The following is a 21,560-nucleotide window of genomic DNA, read 5'->3' as shown; positions in this document are numbered from 1 at the left end:
CCCCTCCTCCATGCCAGGTGCACCAGTTGTGGGCAGGCAGGCACAGCAAGACAGGATCCAAGTGTGGAGGGGCTTAGTGTGGGAGGATCCAGGTGTGGGTTGAGAGGGCTCTGTGTGGGGCAATCTGAGTGTGAGCAGCTCACTGGGGGATCTGGGTGCACATGGGGCTTCTTATGGGGATCTGGGTGCAATGGTAATGGGATTCTGCAGAGAGGTCCAGGTAAAGGTGGTTAGGGCTCAGTGGGGGGTCTGGATGTGAGAGGGGGATAGAACTTGGCAGGGGGGTCTGGATGTGGGGAGCACGGGGGGTCCAGATGCTGGGGGAATGGGGCTTAGTGGGTGGGGATCCAGGTGTGGCTGATTGGGGCTCAGTGGGGTGGCGATCTGGGTGAGGGTGGCTCGTCAGGGTGGTCCAGGTGCAGGGGGAGTGAGGCTCATCATGAGGGATTCTGAGTGCGGGGGGAGGCGGGGGGGGAGGATCAACGGGAGGGTCTGGGTATGAGGGGTTCTGGATGCACGGGGGTTGGGTAGGTGGGGGAGCAGCTCCCTGTACAGGGATCCTTCTCCTGCAGCTGAGGAGTGATGGGTACAGGAGGCAGGAGTGGGGGGAGAGTTTGCAGAGCTTCCTGCAGCTGGGGGAGAAATCTGGGGCTGGGTCTGACCCAGCCCCAGATGCTGTGCAGGGGAAGAGGAAGTCCCATCCTCCCCAGCCCAGCCAGGACTAGCAACTGAGCCTGATGCAGGGTAGGGAGCCAGGTCTTCCCCAGTCCCGCCCCCTGCACTACAGTGATTTACCTCTCTACCGCTCTTGTGGCTTCCCCGTCAGAAAGTCATATTTCTGCGGGGAAGCAAAGAAATCTGCAGGGGACATAAATTTTGCACGTGTGCACTGGCACAGAATTCCCCCAGAGAAGGAACTGCACAGGTTTTACTCGGGGTATAATTTGGATTGAAGAATCTTTAGGTGAGGATCTAAGAATCAGAAATATGTACTTTTAGGGTCCAGGTTGATGATTGTGCAGGAATGGCAATTAGAAAAAATGCTTACTTGTGAACTCGACAAATAGAATAACCAATACACATGGAACCATGAAGCTATTTTTTAAGAGAGCCACTTTTTAGAGCAGAACCACACTTTAAGTGCTTGAATAAGCTTCATATACTGTTTTGTTTTGATAAGCCTCTCTGACTCTGCTACTAACACAATCTCCTAGAGGCAAAAACTGCATTTGCAGTATACAGTATATGGAAAATTACTCTATGTTGTACAACCCAGATCTCTCAGGAATAAACTATCATAAAATAATTTAGAGCAGACCTTGATTGATACAAAGCAGATGGAATGTATGACTTATCATTTTTATATTTTCTCTCCTCTGATTCTTATCAAGCTAGACATATAACTAATTTGTGATTTCTATTACCCCAATCCTGCAAACACTTAACTTTATATGCTTAACTTTACTATCATGAGCAGCCCCATTGATTTCACTGGGATTACTCACATTAGTAAAACTAAATACACATGTAAGTGATTCAGGATCAGGGCCTAAGAGAAACCCCATATATTATAAGATTAACATTTTGAATGTTCATGCTTAGGCTGTGTGATTGTTTTAAGTAGATGAGTAGAAAACTATAACCAAAGATAGTATTTATTGAAAAGCATATTATCAGGGTTACCCTATATTTATAGCATTAATGTTATTCCTCTTTTTACTTCAACAGGAGCTTGCCAGTGGCAAGAAAAGGAGTAGTGTCTGATCACCTGTATATGGCTTGGTTAGAAATTCTCTCAAAGAACCTGCCTCCAATCTTACTGGTCAGGGGCAACCACAAAAATGTACTAACTTTTTACTCCTAGAAAAATATAAATACCTAGAATACAGTATGTTTGATTTCAACACAGGTACTTTTAAAGACAAAGCCATACTAAAGAGACACTATTGAGTAGTTTAGACCCAGAATATTACCTACTGATGGAGAATGTCCTCCAAATCACAAATATCCTGTTTTTAAAAGAACAACTATGTGCCACATATCTGTCACCAAAAATTTAAAAAGCTACTATTTATATAGAATCTAAAATGCTTTGGGTTTTGTTACTGAAGACCCAATTAACAGGAGGGGCAGAAATTATTTAAACAAACACTACTTTCAGAACTGTGCTGACATCGCTGCTGATAGCTATATGTGAAGGAGAATGACAATAACATCAACCCATATTGACAATATCTCTAAAGTTTAATTGCATTTGACTAAAAATGATAATTTAATGTAATATAGATATATACCTTAAAATAGTCTGTTTAAGCTGCGTTTCCCAATGATATCATTTCTCAAATTACTGACTATATAAAAATGTACTATGTATCTATCTTAGACACCTACCAAATATATTTGCCAGTTACTCAGAAGACATTATTTGCAAACAGTTTCTAACCAACTAGCTGAGAAACAGGCAAGTTAGATTTATGGAAAATTAGTTTCTAAATTATAATCGCTGATCATGAATTTTCAAACTATTGTATGCAACCAAATTAAATGTATAATTGCAATAATCACATATGGTTATGAAATAGATTTAAAAGTGAAGTTAATGAAATACTGAAGTAACATTCTGTTAAGATTTGTTATGAACACTGTGGTTTTCCCAAATGTATACTCTCATATGATTTAGAGGATCACATTTTATACTGATTTGGCAAATTGCAAAACAACTTATAATAAAATAAACATTACATTTACTCTTTAGTTGAATGTCTTAATTTTCCTGGTCAAAAGAGATTATTCCTTTAATTGCTGGGCTTTCTAAAGAACATCTGTTAAACATTTTAACTTGAAATGAATAATTGAAGTCCACTAAACTATCTGTGTGTCATGTTCTTTCTATAGTATATTCTGGAATATTACAGTACTATATTATCTCATTCATTATCATTAAAAATAAGCTATTTTATTTCCATTAGAGAGAAAATATATGTATAATTAATATTTAAACTACAAATTACTAAAAGGTATAGTTAAACAAATGACCCTAAACCCCTTATCACACATCCTTGCACTGTGTCTTTTCATTGTAAAGAAAAGGAGTTACCTGCACCTGCCCTACGCTCACACACTTAGCCTACTCTGCTGACAGAATACCACACTTGTGAAATTTAACAATCACTTCCCACTTTAAAGCAGTGCATGAGTATGGGCATGTTGAGGCATCACTCAAAAGGCGGCAGAGTTAAGGTTACATGGGCATACACCTTAGCTCTGTAGTTCCTTATTTTCTAAAGTTTGAGTTTTCTGAACTTGACATTCTGAAAGGGCACAAGCTACTGCTGGGCAACCTTAACTCTGCATTAATGAAGGTATTGCCATTTAATTTCCTTGTTTTTTTAAGCAGAAAGGGAAATGTTTGTTGGTAGGAGTTAGTGCTCAATTAGGCATTTGTAATTCTCACCTGGGTTTGCAGCTGATATGCTACTGTGGTTAGGTAATAATCAAAAGACCTAGTTTTTAATATAGTGCTTTTCAACATTAGATCTCAAAGAATGTTACAGATGGGAAACTGAGGCATAACAAGTCACCCAAGGTCACCCAGCAGGCCAGTGGCAGAGCTAAGAATAGTTCCAGGCCAGTGGTCTTTGCCCTTGGCCACATGGCTGCTATGTGATTCTTAAGTGCTGCTCCTGTACATTTTGTTACAGTGGACTGGGGATAATGGTCATACTTTGAAATGTTCGCAATGTGTATCTGCTAACAGGACCAGAGAGAGAAATTTCATCTATGGTCTATGTCTCAGCTTCATAACATGTTGGTTACAGTAACTTTAAGCATGTGAAAAGACTAGTATATCTCGCTCCTTCTTTACCCTCTTTCCCCACCATTCCCTGCAACATATAGCCCCCCCACTCCCAACATTTTCAGCTCACCTTCCCCTTCCCATTAAGCCATTAGTGAGCACTGTAGCAGCCATTAACATGTAAGATGTTGCTCCTTGCTGTTTCCTACCTTCTGCTGCTGTGTACACAACACAGCCAGCAGCTTATTGGAGGGCTACACCACATTACGGCACCCTAAGCTGGACCTCTCACTCCCAATACTCACCCGCAGCTGCAACTCCTGCCCCTGCTTCAGCCAGGATTCCTCACCCATGCCCCAGGTTCACCCAGTTCACCCCTTTTAAACCAGGCCCCTGACCTACACACACTATGGCCAGTCCTGCCCCCTCACCTCCTGGGGTGTTTGTACTTTAACTATTCGTTTTCTGGACTGCAGATGTTTAAATCTGCATTACCTTCAGCCTTCGCCCAGATCCCAGCACACATGGAGAGAGGCTCAGACACCCCACCAGGAGCCAGGTCCCCCAGATTACAGAACACACAATGGGCAGGGAAAAGAGATGTGTGTGTAAACTCAAAAGCATACCACTCTCACCAACAGATGTTGGTCTAATGAAAGATATTACCTCACCCTTCTTGTCTCTATAGTAACTTTAATTACAAATGACACTTGAAAAGACAAGTATGCAAGCATTTTACTCTTGGGGGAATTATGAGCCAAAAAATTAAAAATTCTGAGCACAATATTTTAAAAATCTGCAAAATTCTGCACATTTTAGTTGTCAAAATAATATAATCACACTAGTTTCAATTATTTTGGTAATTTATTTCAAAATATCTGTCAGGAGGTATGTCTGTAGCAATACAGACAACAAAAAAAGATTCAGGAAATGTTTTTTGACAAATAGGTTCCTTACTAGGAATATTAATACAGAACTTTGCGTAATAATTCATTAAAACTACAATACAGAAATGTATTTCCTGCACCCCTAAGAAGCACTGCAAGGGCTTGAGGGAGTCAGGGGTAATGGAGGAGCTGAGGGAGAGGGAAGTAATTGCTGGGAAGGAGCTTGGGAGTGAACATGGAAGATTAGTGGGTGTGAGTGGGAGAAGTATAGAACAGTTGTTTTTCTGGGCGGGAGGGGGAAGAGGACGAGGGACCGTTAGGGAGTCGGGGAACCTTCATGCAGACTCTGGCTGACCTCTAGCCTCTCACATTCAGTCAGGCACATCTGCCCAGTCCCCCCATGTGTCCCTGTACTCCCATTCAGCCACCCTTCCTCCCCCATCCCCATGTATCCCTGCACCCCCACTCAGCCACCCCCTCTTGTCCCCATATCCCTGCACCCCTACTCAGTAACCCCTCTTCCTGTTCCCATGCATCCCTGCATCCCCTCCCCCATGTTCCTGCACCTCCACTCAGCTACACCCTTCCCCGTGTCCCTGCACCCCCATTCCCATTCAGCCCATACCAGTCTGTCCCCCACACTAGCCCTTCTGAACCTATGTGACCCATGAGCAACCCCTTGTGCCGCCCGCCCCCAATCCTGTGCCTCCTCACCTGGCCCCACAAGCAGGGTACTATGAGGAACACAGCTTCTCCAGGGCTGGCTGCCTTCTGTTCTGGCACCACAGCAGCCCATGGTGGGCAAAAGGTGTAACTGCAGCACCTCTCTGGCAGAATGTATTTTCTGCAGGGGGGGGAAAAATCAGTGGGGAACATGAATTCTGCATGTGTGCAGTGGTGTAGAATTCCCCAGGAGTAGCATTTCCTCTTTTCCCTCATGGTATGAAAGGGAGGACTAGAAAATGCCTAATTAGACAAAGATTTAGCTTCACTTCTTGCTATTTATTTTATAATTTGAAAGTCCATTATTGTAGGCACACTTCTACAACATTCATTCTCTCTTTCTGTATTTACCCTTTTCCTTATGCTCTTTTCACTTTCACGTGATTTTAAGATTTCACATGAATCATAGAGTTTGAAAGGACTGCAAGGTCATCTAGTCTAACTCCCTGCCAAGATGCAGGATTTGTTGTGTCTATTGTCTCTAAATCATTCCAGACAGATGCCAGAAATCATTCCAGACAGATGCCAGCCTTGTTTTGAAAACCTCCACAACCTTCCTAGGTAGTCTGTGCCATTGCCCTACTGTTCTTACAGTCAGGAAGTCTTTCCTGCTATTTGTGTATCTCTTTTCCGTGACTCCTTGGTCAGGGTTTCTCAAACAGGGGTCGCTGCTTGTGTAGGGAAAGCCCCTAACGGGCCTGGCCGGTGTGTTTACCTGTGAATTTCAGCCAGGACACTAGAGATATTGTTTTGATCCCCGTGGAAAGTACCACGGGATCTTTATTGATCCGTGACATTAGTTCTACATCTCACCTGAGACGCTGTACCTCACAGTTGCCCTGTGCAGGGGCGGGAGCTGCCTACCGAACAAGCCGACCCCGCTACCTGCTGCACCCTGAGTTTTCCTGGGCGGCTCCCGCCTCCCGCCAGCTCATGAGCGGAGACCACAGCCGAGGTGATGCCTCAGGGGTGGGTACAAAGCGGCCAGCGCGGAAGGGCGGTCTGGCCCTCAATGGACAGGCAGCGGCCGCAATCACTGCACTGGCCGGTGATTACCGGGGGCGGCTGCGTGCGCCAAGCGAGGCCTACAGCCAGGCACGAGACGGCCCGGCCTTCGCGGCTGTTGAGCAGCTAGTTCCTCCCTCCCCCGAGCTGCGGCAGGCGCCATGCTGGGCAAGCGCCTCGTCGGGCAGCTCCTCCGCGGACACAGTAAGGGGAGGGGAGCGAGGGGCTGCGGAGATATTAACCCTGTGCAGCGCGGCCCTGGCGCCGCAGCACAATCCGGAGAGGGGCAGTACGGCATGGGGCGCGGAAGCGAGCTGCAGCCTGGTTTTGCAGGACCAAGGCGGGGGTGGGGGGTTGCAGGGCTCCGATGTTGCCGGGTCGGGGGAGTTGCAGGTTCAAGTGCTGCAGGCTCTGAGGGGCGGGGTAGAGGTTTTGTACGGCGGTGGGGAGAAAATGGCAGGGCTGCGGGGGTGCGTTGCAGGACTCCGTGCTGCAGGGCCGGGTGGTGGTTATGGGGGGCGGCGACAGGGTGGTGGTAAGATGGCAGGGCTCCGGTGCTGCAGGCCCGGGTGGTGTTTTGGGCGGAAATGGCACATTGCACAGCTCCGGGGTTATAGGGGGGCGGGAGGATAGCAGGGCTCCGGTGCTGCAGGCCCAGGGGGGGGGAGGAGATGGCACATTGCACAGCTCCGGGGTTATAGGGGGGCGGGAGGATAGCAGGGCTCCGGTGCTGCAGGCCCGGGTGGTGTTGGAGGGGGGGAGATGGCACATTGCACAGCTCCGGGGTTATAGGGGCAGGAGGATAGCAGGGCTCCGGTGCTGCAGGCCCGGGGGGTGGGGGGGGGGGGGGGAAGGAGATGGCACATTGCACAGCTCCGGGGTTATAGGGGGGCGGGAGGATAGCAGGGCTCCGGCGCTGCAGGACGCGCGGCTGGCAGGGTGTCCCTGTGGAGTTTCCGGCCTGGCCACAGCCCGTTGGCGAGGCGACAGGGTACCGGAGTAGGGGCGGGGCCCGCCGGCTGAGGGGGTGGGGTCGGGAGAGCCCATTCTGTGCCGGGGGGGGGGCTGACTCCGCCTCATGGGCCGGGCCGGGGCGTGGTAACGGTTCGGATGGCGCGGGCGGGAAACGCCGGTGCTTCCCCTTCGCTAAGCCCTGTCTCCCTCACCCGCTCTCCCCATGCCGTGCTCCGGAGCAGACCCCGCCGCCTCCCCCAGCAAGAGGCTCAAGGCCTCGGAGCCTGACCTGCGGCTCCGCTTCGCCAAGCTCTCCGAGAACGCGTCCGCCCCGTCCCGGGGCTCGGCCCGCGCAGCTGGCTACGACCTATACAGGTGAGGGGCGGCCCGCCCCGTGCCCTGCCCGAGAGCCCGCCGCCGGGATCAGCCCCCGTAGCTCCCCCTCGGCGAGGGCTCAACAGCCCCGAGGGCGCGCGCGGTGAGCGGAGCGGCCTCTCCTGGGTAGAGGGTGAGTGGCTGCCATGCGCCCTGCGGAGCCCGCCACCATCTCCCGCTTCCCCTGTCGCGGGCCCGCAGAGCCCCTGCTCAGCGGCGCTGGGGTCTGCGGCCCACTCCGTTATAGGGCTCGTGGGCCTCGGAGCGTGGCACGAGACCCCCGCCGGGTGAGCTAGCCCAGCGCTGTGCTCTGTGCAGACACCAGCCCCTCACATCGTAATAAGTGTGTCTGCAGGGGTTTGCACGCGAGAGTGGCCTTACTCTTACCACTTCTGCAGCCCCTCCACGTTGGCCTCGCTCTTTTCCCCTTTCTGCTCTTCTCCAGGGCACCCAGCGTGCAGCAACTAGCATCTTCCTCTTTTGCAGTTTGAATCCTTTCATTGGCTTCCTACCGGCTTCTGCTTGCCCTAACCCTTTGCTCACCATACCATTGCTTTGTCTCCAACATGCTAGCTTTTATACCTTCTTCCACATTGCTTGCTGCATTTGGAAAGGACTTCCTAATGCACACACAGCCTTCCTTTGCCTCCTCCAAGGCCTTGAACATCAAGTCTTTCTCAAGACCCACATGTTCTAGTGTGTAGCAGCAGATGAGGACACTGTAATTACTGTTACCAGCCTTTTGCTAGTCCTGCAGTTAGATCAACACAAACAATTTATTAGGCTCTACCAAGTCTGAATATCTGCATCAAATTTTGCAGATTTGTGGGTGGCTCTTACACTAACATTGTGATAGTTCTTACCCCTCAAACCCTGTCTTTACCATGTGTCATTATGGATGCCTCGATTAAGTCATTCTATTACAAAGAAGAACGTACCCAAAACATTTTAAGTAATTGTTGACATATGTTTGCTTGCTTGCTTTTATTTAGTGCCTATGACTATGTGATTCCTGCTATGGAAAAGGCTATAGTGAAAACTGACATTCAGATCTCCCTCCCTTCTGGATGTTATGGAAGAGTAGGTAAGTTAGCAGACTGTAGAAAAGCTTCATTGAAACAAAAACAACATGCATCTGAAGTGAGGTTTTTTACCCATGAAAGCTTATGCCCAAATAAATGTTAGTCTTTAAGGTGCTACCACCCTCCTTGTTCTTTTTGTGGATACAAACTAATATGGCTACCTCCTGATACTTCATTGAAACAGGTTCACTTGCCACAGTGGCTTGCCTTGAGGCTTCATCTGCATGCAGAAATTGTACCATTTACCCAAGTCTGTTTCTATATTGATTTAGTTAAATGGGTTCCATTCCTTTGCAAGGATGCTCTTAAGCCAGTTTGAGTGGCTGCACAGGAGGGGTGTACCCATTAAAGTAAAATCTTTGGAGAAGTGAATGTGGTTAAATGGTGTAATTCCTCTTTAGAGACTGCACCTTACTGGACTCCTTTTTAACTACAGCCCATTGACTGTGACTAAATTTAAATTATCTTTAACCCGGTACTCCAATTAGGTAACATGCTGCTTACCTATTCCCACATCGTTTGGTGAAAATATTTGAAGATTTGATGGATGACTCATAATAAACTATGTAAAATACTTTTGCTAATAAAAATGTGTATAACTTGTTTGGAGTATAATAGAACCTACCTATATGAAAATTTTTGGATTTTTCTACTGCATAGTGATGTGTAGTAGCTGTAGGACAAAGCAGCTGATCTGGTTAAAATATTTTAAATCTTAGTGCCCTCCCCCCCAATATTCTGATCAAAGTACAGTACAACTTAATTAGTACACCCTAGTGCAGGGGTCAAGGTCCTGGCCCGCAGGCCATCTGCGACCCGAGACCCTCCCCACTGCGGCCCACGGAGGAAGGAGGCATGCAGATATGCTACCGCAGAGGGGGGCAAACTTTTTGGCCCGAGGGCCACATCAAGGTTGCAAAATGGTATGGAGGGCTGGATAGGGAAGTCTGTGCCTCCCCAAAGAGCCTGACCCCCACCCCTTATCCTCCCCCTCCCACTTCCTGCCTCCTGTCTGCCTGCCTGCCCTCAGAGCCCTCAACCCATCCAATCCCCCCCACTCCTTGTCCTGGGACCACCCCGCAGGACCCTGCCCCCTATCCAAACCCTGTCCCTTGACTGCCCTAAACCCTATCCACACCCCTGCCCACTGACAGGCCCCCAGGCCCTCACATGCCTATCCAACCCTCCATTCCCTGTCCCCTGACTGCCCCCCCACCCCCAACATCCACCATATCCAACCGCTCCCTGTCCCCTAACCGTCCCCTGGGCCCTGCCCCACCCCACCCTGCTCCACTCCCTGTTCCCTGACTGCTCTGAATCTTATCCACACTCCTGCCCACTGACAGACCCCCAAGGACTCCCCCGTTCCCTGTCTCCTGACCTGCCCAACCTCCACCCGCTCCAACCGCCCCCTGTTCCCTGACTGCCTCCAGGACCTCCTGCTCCTTATCCAACTCCCCATCCTTACCATGGCGCTCAGAGAGGCAGGACTGGCTTATTGGAGAGCCTGGGAGGTGGGCGGGCACAAGCTGCACAGCCCTGCAGGAGGGGCAGATCAGAGCACTGCCCATGTGGCTGCATGTTGTGGGGGAGGGGCTGTGGACTAGCCTCCCCAGCCGGGAGCTCGGGCTGGGCAGGACAGTCCTGTGGGCTTGATGTGGCCCACAGGCTGTAGTTTGCCCACCTCTGCGCTACTGGCAATGTCTGCTGCAGGTGCTGCCCCTGCAGCTCCCACTGGCTGGGGGAGAGGGACAGAGATACCATCGCTTGTTGCCGGGCAGAGTCAGCCATGGAGGCAGCATCATTAGTTGCTGAGCAGAGTCAGCCATGGAGGCAGCATCACTTTTTTTTCCCCCCACACTGAATATAAACAAGTCAAAATACCTAACACAACTATCTGATGCACACCTTGCTGCAATTCTGAAGGTTTCAACTGCTCAGTCACTGAGGCCAAACATCAATAAACTGACAGAACTGAAACGTTGCCGGGAGTCTGGCAAACACTAAACTTTCTGGCAGGTGAAGAATTGTATAAAGTTGTATGACAGTTTTATTATTTCTAAGAAATTTGAAATAAAAAATACAACATAAACGTTTTCTTTGCTGAACACCATCTTCAGTGACATTATTGGCCTGCTAGGAGGATTTGAGGACTGGCACTGGCCCTAAGGTAAATTGAGTTTGAGACCCCTGCCCTAGTGGAAATAACTCAGATTGCTGTTGGCCAGCTTATGAAAACTTAAATGGTATTTTAGTCAAGTTCCTATTGGAACATGGTCACTTTCAGAACTAAATGAAAAGCTCCCTGACTTAGATTCCTCACCAAGTTGTAGACATAGAAAACTTGTATAAACTAATCAAGCCATTTCTTCCACAGGCTGGGAGGAAAAGGATGTATCTGTTTTTAAATACTTGAGGTGCTTTGATACTATGTTGTAGAAGGTTAAGTACTTCAATAATGATTGTCTTATCACAAAAACAACGTCTACAGTTGGCACTAGTTTCCTCTTGGCAATCTCAAGAAAGGCCAAGGATAAAATGGCTGTAGTCTCAACTATGTTCTTTAGTGGTGGTTCCTCCATGTAAGAATTGAGGTACTTCTTTAGGCTTGTGCTACTACTTCTCATTCTTTGTAATTATTATGTGTACTTAGATTTACAAGTGGTAAAGAGGGAAGCCTGTCCTGGGTTCTAAATGTAGTGTATTCAAATATTCAGTGAAATAAAAAAGGACCAGCAACCATCCCAAATCAAGAAAATGACAGTGTTTCCATCACTGTTTATTACTAAAATTCTCCAAAAAGGGAGATTTTAAATTGGCTGAAGATGAGACATGTACAATCTTTGTGGAAATAGATAAAGCTAGTAAGGCAACATTTAATCCCCATAGTAAAGCAGCTTGAAGTAAAGCCTTAGCAACAATTAACTTGCATTAGGAACTGTCATTTAAAATCTGTTAATAGGTTTCAGGCTACACCAGAATTGCAGTTTCAAGTGAGCTAGGTATATTGTTGTTTTGTGTAAATAGAGTACATTGCACTATACCTGAATTCTTTGTGGTGATTACTATGGAACAGGTGTTTCAACGGTAACCAAGAAGGGCCAAGGAGTAATATAAATAGCCATAGTATGAACCACCTTTCATTTAGTGGTGTTTCAAGATAAAACAATGCATTTCAGCTACTCTAAATAATCATACACCCAATTTACTTAATCTGCAATCTTACTATAGCCTGTAACTGTTGATATTGTCACTTATTGCAACCATGTAATGACTCTTGCTGTACATTTTGTAGGATTACATGTAGGTTTTGGAAGATGCCAAGTCAGAGTTTTTGGTGGTGGGACTTACTGATTTTGAGCAACCTATCGTACATAGAATGCATACTAAAAATCATTTTCAGAAGGTTTCTTAAACTTTGAAAAATGTTTTTCATTTTCTAGCCCCACGTTCTGGATTAGCTGCAAAACACTTCATAGATGTTGGTGGTAAGATGTTTATGTTCCTTTCACAGTCTCTGTAAATCTTTTATTTTATGTCTCAAAGTGAGATTTAGATACTAAAACTATAAAGTGACATCTCAGCTTCATTAATAACGTTACTTTTATGGGCTTCATTAAAATAAATGGAAACCATGATTTAAGATTTTCAATCATATACCAGTATCTAAATTCCCAAACTGTTTTGAACTGAATCTTGTTTAATTAAGGTTTTTCATTTTCTTACCAGTCTTTCAGATTGATTTGGACTGGTAAAAAGAAAGTTTAGGTCACATTTTTGGGCTACAGTAAAGCCATAATTCTTTTCTAATCTGCATATTGATTTTTTTTCAGATTCAGAAAATAGTAACCAAATGACATTCTCTCTGAAGTAATGTCTATGTAGCTAGTGTTTAATGGGCCAAATGCCTGTCTAACAAACATTCATCAACCAAATGATGATAATTGAACTAAGTACAACATATGTTCCTCTGTATCTCTCAAGTTTAGATAAAGCATTGGGACCAAATTCAACTCTGCCATGAACTCATTTACATTGGGGTTGAATTTAGACCTTTTCATAACCTCTCGCACTTCTGGGGTTTAGTGTAAACGGGTAACTAAGTACTAGGGATGATTTTTTTCCCCCTTGTTCTTGTATTTTTCTGTCTTGTTCAGTAAGACTCAAACTTTCTAAAAGGGCTTGCTGTTTTGCACTCTCAGCTAACTACTGACTACCTTTCCTGTTAGATCTGAATCCCCTATTGTTTTTGTTTTCTTGGATTAAAACTAATTGTTTCTTTCATACCTATTTTTTCTCTGCCCTGAACTTTAACAAAGCTATAAACATCATCCCAGAATTTTAGACTTAATTATGACTGTCCTTGTTTCTGTTAGTCATCCTTTTATTGCTGTTCTTTGTACTCCCATGTCCTCTTATTATGCATTGGAAATAGTCTTAAACATGTTATTTAGCTGCTACTTAGTAATAATTATAAGAACCAAAATATTGGCTTCAAGAGTAACTCATTTCTACCGCCAGTTTCCTCTGTTTGACTATTCATCTTTTTCCTTGCCCATTTTTACCCTTACAAAAAGTTTAATATTTAAAAGGTCGTTGGCATGTAAGTTTAAATGGGTATAAGAAATCATCATTCCTGAGTATTAACAGTATAAGCTAAGGAAAATTTTATATATATTTTCATATCTAGCTCTTCACAATCAGAAAATGACTAATTAAGATGACGACTTAGCTTTGACTAGTAAAAGATACTATGGTTTTACATCTTATTAATCAAAGCTTGGTGGGAAATAATGAGATAAGGATTCCCAGAGGCAAATTTGAAAGATAAGATTTCTGCTTTGTTATTCTAGGAAAAAATGCTTTGGAAAAAGAATAGTAACTTAAATTTTAGACTCCACTCATTATTCAACCTTTGCATAAATCTAGTAAAATCAGAGTGGTTTTGAATAATAGTGAGGATATGTGATACTTTCCTCTGAATATATATCAGTTGTAATTACAGATACTTGCCAGACAAGCTCCCTTATAGCAGTAGATAGGATATGTAAGATAAGTAGGTTATAAGGAAGCTCCAGCTGGTCCACCTTCCCATCAGCCACACTCAATACAAGTCATTGTATATGAAGATCCAGATCCTTGGTGCAGCTAAGCTGCAGCCAGCACAGGACCCATGGAGGTGGGGAGAGATGGATCTAAGCCATTTGTTTCCCTCCTCTGATCCTGGAGCCAAAGCTGAAACCACTCCCAGTATAATTTAGAACATCTTACAGGCCCTGTAAATCAGCTGAGGATCACTGGAACATATTACAGGCTGGCTCTACCCCTGATATATTCACTATGCCAGCCTAATGTCCTAGGATTCCCCAGAAGGAAAATCCCCTATGTTGACCTCAGGACAGCTCTCTGTGTGTGTCTGATGGAACAAGAGGAACAGGGACAAGATGTGACCGAAATATTTTCCTGGAGTATCTGGTATACATAGTGTATTGTAGAATAAGATCTATGCATCTAAAGTTGTAGAAAAAAAAGAATTGTGATCATGTAATAAGACTATCAGTGCATATACACAGGGGTAAGAGTTGGGGTAGAGTAACTTTGGTATTTTCTGAATTGAGTGCCTTAACTGTAATCTCATGTTTAACTTTTGAGTTCAGCATTCAAAAAAGGTGACAGTTCAACATCATAAGTGAAAATCATGACAGTTGATAGGGTGCCTCTTATGAAAAATCAGACCTTGATGTTTTCTTGGATCTCGGTGTCTCGCATAAGCACACTTAACAGAGAAATGTTTTATTTCAATACAAATGTATTGTCAGCGGTCCCAGGCTGTAAATAAGGGGCCTGGGGAAAAAACTGAGCATGCAGGATTCTGTTCAGAATCCACATCTGGTAGGCGTGGATGGTTTTCCAACAAGTGACATGCCAGAGTCTTGACAGAGTAAGGGCTTTTGCATGAAGTCAGTATTTCACTGTGCCAGTTCCAATGCATGATTTTTCCAGTAATGACTTTCCACCCCAAGTAGATCATGCAGAAAAGTGTCCTAGCATTCAAGAGAATGTATAGCTGTTGTAACTTGATGTTTTTGAACAATAGAATCCCAAGAGGTCTGTTACATTAACCCTAAGCAGAGCAAACTTCTGCCCTGCTATCTCCTGTTAATCCATACCAATTACTTAAATTGAGTGCCTCTTATACAGAACAGAGGATGTTTTAGCTCCCTGCCTAAAGTACCTTTACATTTTGTGATACAGACAATGTAATTTGAACACCAAATGGAGGTCGGTCTCAGTGGTGCACTTTTACACAATTAAAAAAAAACCAACCCACTATTGCAATACTTCTTAAATTCTTTCCTTACCAACCCTTTTTCTATTTGGCAAACTCTTACCCTGCTGTGTTTCTAATGGAGCTTGAAAGTAGCATAGCTTTGACAGCATTTTTGCCACTTCATTCTGCACAGCAGTAGGTTAGCTGCAGCATATTCCAAAATCATGTTGCTTATCATATCTTAGATTTAGGTTCCAAGGGCAGATCCAGTCTATAGCATGTATGCTTTCAGGGCAGAAGTCATCTTTCTCTATTCCATCCTGAAAAGGAGAACTTTTCACACACACTGCATAGCCTGAGTTTGATTCCTGGCTCTATTAAAAAAAAAATCCTATCAGGCTACAGAATCTTTATAACCTCTGTCTAGTAAATAATTTTACCCTAGGAAGTGGTGTTAAATCATTAAACTGGTTCTATCTAGTGTAATGATGATTTCAGTGGGGTTTTTTTTAATACTAGGACTGGTTTTGACAGATTTCTCTGACTGAACTCCCCCTCTTAACTTGGCTTTTATCAGATGTAGCCTTTAACTCATGGGGAGGATGTTTTTCTCTTCCCCACCCGCAGAAGACGAGAGGGATTGAATAGCAAAGTTAACCTATTTTAAAAAACAAACCAAAAAAAAAAAATCAGGAAATTCCCCTCAAGTAGGAGTTTGAAGAGAGCTCTGACTACAGGGAGTAAAACCTCCAAACTCACAGGCCCTGGGGGATTGGTGTGATGGCGTCCCCAGAGAGGGTGGATCTCCTTCCTGTTTCCTCTGTTAGTACATGGAATCATGCTGTCACTGGCTGAGTCCTCCTGTGCTGCTTGAAGGGACCCAGTGGCAGTTAACTCTGCTGCAAGCACTCTACTTCTGTGTAGAAATCACATAAGACTATAAAGACTGTCATGGAGGGTGGTTGGTTCAATGCTTCACCCTTATCTAACCATCCTGTAGAGAAGTTTCTGATTGTCTGAGAGAGGGGAGCAGATGATGCTCATAGGCAGCACTTCTGTGTAACCTGGAAATTCTGGCTGTATAGGTGGATATGATAATCTGTGTCTTGCTGTTAAGACTTAATGAATCAGTAAATGGGGTGGATTATGACTGAAAGAAATGGTGCATAACACCTTTTACGAAAGGCCAGTCTAGTCATCTTCAGGAAGGGTTTCTACTAGTTTACAAAATACCTCACATTCTGTGTAGGTAAACTTGCTGTGACTGAATTTGATGTTTTTGGAACATTACTTCAAGGCAGGATTTAGTCCTTAAAATTTATGCATTCAAGTCCTATGGACTTCAGCTGGAGTTGCACATGCACACTGGAGTATAGAACTTGGGAACAAGATAGCTGTTTTTAAGTTTGGGTACTAGGGAGCCAGGTGTTGGAGTATCTATTAAACAGACCTGAGCTGTGTTTGTTAAATGTTAACTCAGCAAGAAACAGTATTCAGAGGCTATTTTGTCTGTTACGTGTGCTGTTTGTTTCAGGGAAGTGGTGAAATGGAGATGGCACATCAATGCCAAATCTCCATGGCAACATTTGAGGGGGTGCTCAGAAAAAGCAGGAGCCTGTTCTTTAAAAGAAAATATTTGGATGGCAACTTTACAGCAAACACTTTCAGCATGTCATAGTGAGTAGTAGGCTGAGATGGGGTTACTGAAGCAGCATTATGAAGCTTTCCTATTTTCAAAGCCCCAGCCAGTAAAAGGGAAAGGAAAGACTTCAAGCCAGATCTTCCTCAACTAGTGTAAATCAGCCTCCAACATGCTAGCTTTTGTACCTTCTTCCACATCGCTTGCTGCATTTGGGAAGGACTTCCTAATGCACACACAGCCTTCCTTTGCCTCCTCCAAGGCCTTGAACATCAAGTCTCTCAAGACCCACATGTTCTAGTGTGTACCAGCAGATGAGGTCACTGTAATTACTGTTACCAGCTTTTTGCTAGTCCTGCAATTAGATCAGCACAAACAATGTATTAAGCTCTGCCAAGTCCGAATATCTGTATCAAATTTTGCAGATTTGTTGGTGGCTCTTACACTAACATTGTGATAGTTCTTACCCCTCAAACCCTGTCTTTACTGTGTGTAATTATGGGTGCCTCTATTTCGTCATTCTATCTCAACTGCTCCAACAAAAATTGGAGTCTGGCACTAAATAAAAACAATTTATAACAACTCTGAATTTAAAACTTAACCTACGGTAAAGTAACTGTAAAAAGTAAAACGATGACTCTGGCATTTCACTTTACAAACCGTTAAAGGGGCTTAACTCAATGGGGTTATGCCAGTTTACGTTAGCTGGGGACCTGCCCCTTAACTATTGTGATTTTGTTCCCCCATCCCTGTTAGGATGCTATGGGGAGAGCGGTCTAGCTGATGGTCCCAGTCATCTTATTTAATGTGGTGGCACTGGTTTCCTCCCTACTCATTATTCCTGAGTTTAACTAGTTTATTTTTGAGCACTAAGGCTAATTGAGGACCCTCTCAACTTTTCTTTGTAAAGCAAAAAGTGAATGTCACTAAATGTAACTTTATTTTTAGTTTACTGCAGATTCCTAAATAGCCAATTAATCTTATTTTCACTTTTTCCCCCCACTTTGACTCAATTTTTGTTAGAGGCTGGTGATATTTATTTTAGAACAAATTCACAATTAAGACAGGTTTTTTAAAAACCTCAGTGGTTTTGTCTGTAACACCAGACTCTAAGAATAACATGAACTTCACTACGGAGTTAATTAGTCTCCAGTATGCACAATACAGAGGAGTGCCACTTTTTATTACTAGAATAGGCCTGAGGGTCATGTATGCAGAGCTGTATGAATTGTCTGTTTTCCCAGAAAATAATACCAGTACTGACAGATTTAGAAAGTAAACTAGTAGTAACTAGTCTGCTCTAGTGTGATCTAAACCAGCATTGCAAGCATGGCTTTGGCATTACATGGGAAGGGAATTTATTTAAGTGTATGAGAGTTAATGCTTTAATTAGAATAGTTTGAAATTGCCAGAATTCTTCTACAGATTTCTGACACAAACTTTAACCAAAGAGCAGCACTGAATTTAGATTTTTGTATCTATCTAAGCAGGCTGTCTAAATCTCCATTGTACATAAAACTTCAGAGGATGACTACGCTTTTAAAAATACTAGGACTGTAGTAATCCATCAATACGCAATGTCGAACCATTAGAGTATTTTGTATATTACTTTTGGAAATAAAACTAGCTCTGATTATGTTAAATTAGCAAGTTCCATTCTTATTACAAAGACTAAGTAGCAATATCTAGTTCATATGCTGAGACAAGAAAAAAAATTACTTCTAGCTGAACAGAAACACTTTGAGACAATAAATGTCTTAAGTAGTTCAGATGCTTAGGTCAGATACTTGGTCAGATAAGGTACTTAGTTGTTGCCGCACCCATTGGCAGTTGATGGGATTTAGGCTCTTAAATCAGTTATGCACTGCTATGCTGAGTGCAGCAACACCTACCTTTAAATAGCTGGGCCTTAATGATTTTTAGTAAGTATTTTGAAGCTTACTTGTGTGAACTGTATGTGCTTTCAACCCTCCTACCATTCCATTCAGAAAATGTTCCACATTAGCTGATGCTCTATTTAAAGAAGAACTTCAGTAAGGCTAAAAATATGATTGGCTATCTTATATTCTTAACTTCATATATGACAGCCAGGCTACATTTTCCATCAATAGTGTCCATTTTAAATCCTGAAGAAATCTGTTGTTCTAGACAACCAATTTGATGCAGTCCCTTTCTCAGCTAAATTTGTTTAATCTTATATATGGGATAGCCAAAAGAAACCATTATATAACTTAACAGTGGTATTAAATGCTTGTTGAAATACGCATGTTACATTTTAGAAATAACGCTCTAGAAAAATGTGATAGGGTCTTTTTAGTTCGTAATGATTGCAAATTAGACTTGCATTTGGATATTCCAGTATTTTAAACATTATCTAAAAATTGTATCTATTCTCTTTAGAGAATGGGTGGATACATTTCAGCACATTAAGTGTATCTACTAATCTAACTAACTTAGTATTTCATGAATATTTTTCTTCCTTGATATTAACATCTCTCCAGCAATTGTAGATACAGTTCTGAATTACTCCCTTTATTACAGCTGGGGTCATTGATGAAGATTACAGAGGAAATGTTGGTGTTGTACTTTTTAATTTCGGCAAGGAAGATTTTGAAGGTAAGTGTTAGACTGGGGGAAAAACCTGTATTTGAAGTTGCAGCCAGCCACCTAAACTTGATATTTGCATATTCCCTAAGGAAAAAAATAATCCTTAACTGTTCACCCAAGGTTAAGAATATGTCTCCCTCTTTGACCTGTAAACACATGGAAAAATCAACCAAGTCTTATCCATGCCTTGCAACAGGCAACCATGAAGTCTTCTGCTCCCAGTATAACAGGTGGCACGGAAAGACTTGTAGCTCCAGGACTGAACTAGTAGCTCTGCCCAGTGGCAATTTTTTCATCTGGCAAATTTGCCTATGGTTCACCAGGAGAGGAGTCCCAGTCTGATGGACACAACTGGGACAATAGTTGGGAATGATGAAGACCTCCTTGGAGCCTGGGGGATTAGTGTGTGGGGGAAAGGGATGGCTTACCATCAGCTATGCTACCTTACCCTTTCCCTCCCCACAAACACAAAGATGCCCACCCCTCCAATGCTTTACTATTCTACTTCCCCTGTGCTCCTAGATGTAATCAGAATATATTTTGATTCTGGGGACAGTTATCGATCTAGAGAAATTCAAAGAAAGGTGAGGAAACCAGGGTTGCATTTCAAAAAGGGAGCACTTAATGCAAAGTCTGCAAAAATAAATATTTTTCTGAAAAACTTGTGTCTGAAGTTATTAAACTAAACTTAGTGATTAGTGGGAAGTTGAGTGAGTTTTAGTCTTGCTTAAAGTGCAGATTTCTGAGCATAACCTGAACTCAGATTGCTACAGATGCCTACATAATTTAAATTTCAAATTTAATGCTAATGCCATAATGTTTTATGGGAGTCTTAAATATAGAGGTTGAAGTTGTATTGGGTTTGTTTTAAAAAATAACCTATTAACTTCTCTTAAGTTAAAAAAGGGGACAGAATTGCCCAGCTGATCTGTGAACGCATCTTCTATCCTGAGCTGGAGGAAGTTCAAGTAAGTTACTGGAATGAAACACTTTCATTAGTCTGAGTATATGGAAGAGCTGTATTTAATCTCAAAATTCAGAGAACAATTGGGCTTTTCAAAAAATTATTCACTTCCGTTGCTGCCTATAACATGTAAATTATCATTGTTTGAATTAAAAAGGAGAAATGTCTGCAGTTTAACACTTAATTCTATGTCTTTACAAGCCTGTTAGGGAGGTCGGGGATGTGAAGAGTTGAAAAATCAGTGATTCTTAAATATAAGAATTACAAACAAGCTTTGGTTTTTACTAGAAATCTGGAATCATTTCAGTTTGTAGGCATGTCTGTTTACAGTTCTATAATTTATGACAACCACTGCAATTTGCCGATGTCAATGCAAAAGAAGGAATGGTCTGATAATCCCACCCTGAAACAACCAATTTAAAGAAATAAACTGAAGAGATTGATGCAATTTTCCTGGAGATGAGCAATTTACAGTTTTAAAGTATTGAAAACATGGCAGACTAACATCTTTATTTTGGACCTGTAAGATATTGTAAAAATATATTTAAAGTGTTCAGTTGACTACTGAACTTAATTTTAGTTTAAAAAACTGAAGCTTATTTATGCATGTGCAGTAAAGATCTCTAAAAGAAAATGTACTGATTTTTCTGTGGGGAAGATGAAGAGTATGCAAGAAACAAATGAGTATATTACAAGCATAAGTTTTTAAAAAGCTAACCTTATTAATTTCTTTCAGGTTCTGGATGACACTGAACGTGGTACAGGTGGCTTCGGTTCCACTGGCCAGAATTGAAGAGAGATGTTAGATGTAATAAATTCTTACTGTATTTGGATTTTATTAAATTAAAGGTTCTTTTTTTAAAACAGTCTTTCAAGAATTGTTTCAAAAGGGGAGTTGGGATTTTAGGATCTGTGAAAGTAAGGGGACTCGTAACTCAAGCATTATATAAGCGTCTACAAATCTCTGCCCTTTTGTCCACTTCCAAACTGATAGCAAGTGATGTTGAACAGCATACTAGCTTGCAGTACAGAGAAATGTGCACAAGAGATTTGACAAAGTATTTTTTGTCAACTCCTAGGATCCTGAACCAGCGTTTCTATGGAGATGGAAGTTTAATGGTACTAATTACATTGTCACCTTTGTGCAAGCTAGATTTTTCTGACATCTTCAGATAAGTAGTCTTTTGCAAGAGAAAAGTGTGTGACACTGTCTTGCAGCAGATTAAAGAAAAACACAACTCTCTTCTTTTGGAAACT

The 21,560-nt window shown here is 43.1% G+C and overlaps 2 protein-coding genes and 1 long non-coding RNA gene across 8 annotated transcripts in view; 2 read left to right on the top strand and 1 right to left on the bottom strand.

Moving 5' to 3' along the window:
* Positions 1-2,507, top strand: part of SLC12A1 (solute carrier family 12 member 1) — a 63,413-nt gene extending 60,906 nt beyond the window's left edge. For both annotated transcript variants that reach the window (XM_039491773.1, XM_039491772.1), the window contains exon 26: positions 1,729-2,507. In XM_039491773.1, coding sequence (XP_039347707.1) covers positions 1,729-1,864 — 136 coding nt within the window. In that variant the 3' untranslated portion in view covers positions 1,865-2,507. The remainder of the gene's footprint in view (positions 1-1,728) is intronic.
* Positions 1-5,523, bottom strand: part of LOC120373384 — a 46,905-nt gene extending 41,382 nt beyond the window's left edge. For both annotated transcript variants that reach the window (XR_005585518.1, XR_005585517.1), the window contains exon 1: positions 5,398-5,523. This is a non-coding gene — a long non-coding RNA (uncharacterized LOC120373384). The remainder of the gene's footprint in view (positions 1-5,397) is intronic.
* Positions 5,524-6,211: 688 nt separating this feature from the next.
* DUT (deoxyuridine triphosphatase) lies at positions 6,212-21,169 on the top strand. 4 transcript variants are annotated; one of them, XM_039491777.1, is made up of 7 exons: positions 6,212-6,361; positions 7,608-7,740; positions 8,733-8,824; positions 12,266-12,310; positions 19,274-19,348; positions 20,237-20,307; positions 21,040-21,169. In XM_039491777.1, the coding sequence occupies exons 1-7, from the start codon at positions 6,340-6,342 to the stop codon at positions 21,094-21,096; spliced, it is 495 nt and encodes a 164-aa protein (XP_039347711.1). In that variant the 5' UTR covers positions 6,212-6,339; the 3' UTR covers positions 21,097-21,169. The 4 variants fall into 4 exon arrangements, with proteins under 4 accessions (XP_039347711.1, XP_039347710.1, XP_039347708.1 ...); XM_039491776.1 differs by lacking the exon at positions 6,212-6,361 and adding an exon at positions 6,383-6,615; XM_039491774.1 differs by lacking the exon at positions 6,212-6,361 and adding an exon at positions 6,688-6,804.
* Positions 21,170-21,560: the final 391 nt, after the last annotated feature.

Source organism: Mauremys reevesii, linkage group 10, assembly GCF_016161935.1.
Source record: "Mauremys reevesii isolate NIE-2019 linkage group 10, ASM1616193v1, whole genome shotgun sequence".
NCBI lineage: Eukaryota > Metazoa > Chordata > Testudines > Geoemydidae > Mauremys > Mauremys reevesii.
The sequence above is the reverse complement of the archived record's forward strand: the minus strand, read 5'-3'. Positions and strand labels throughout refer to the sequence as shown.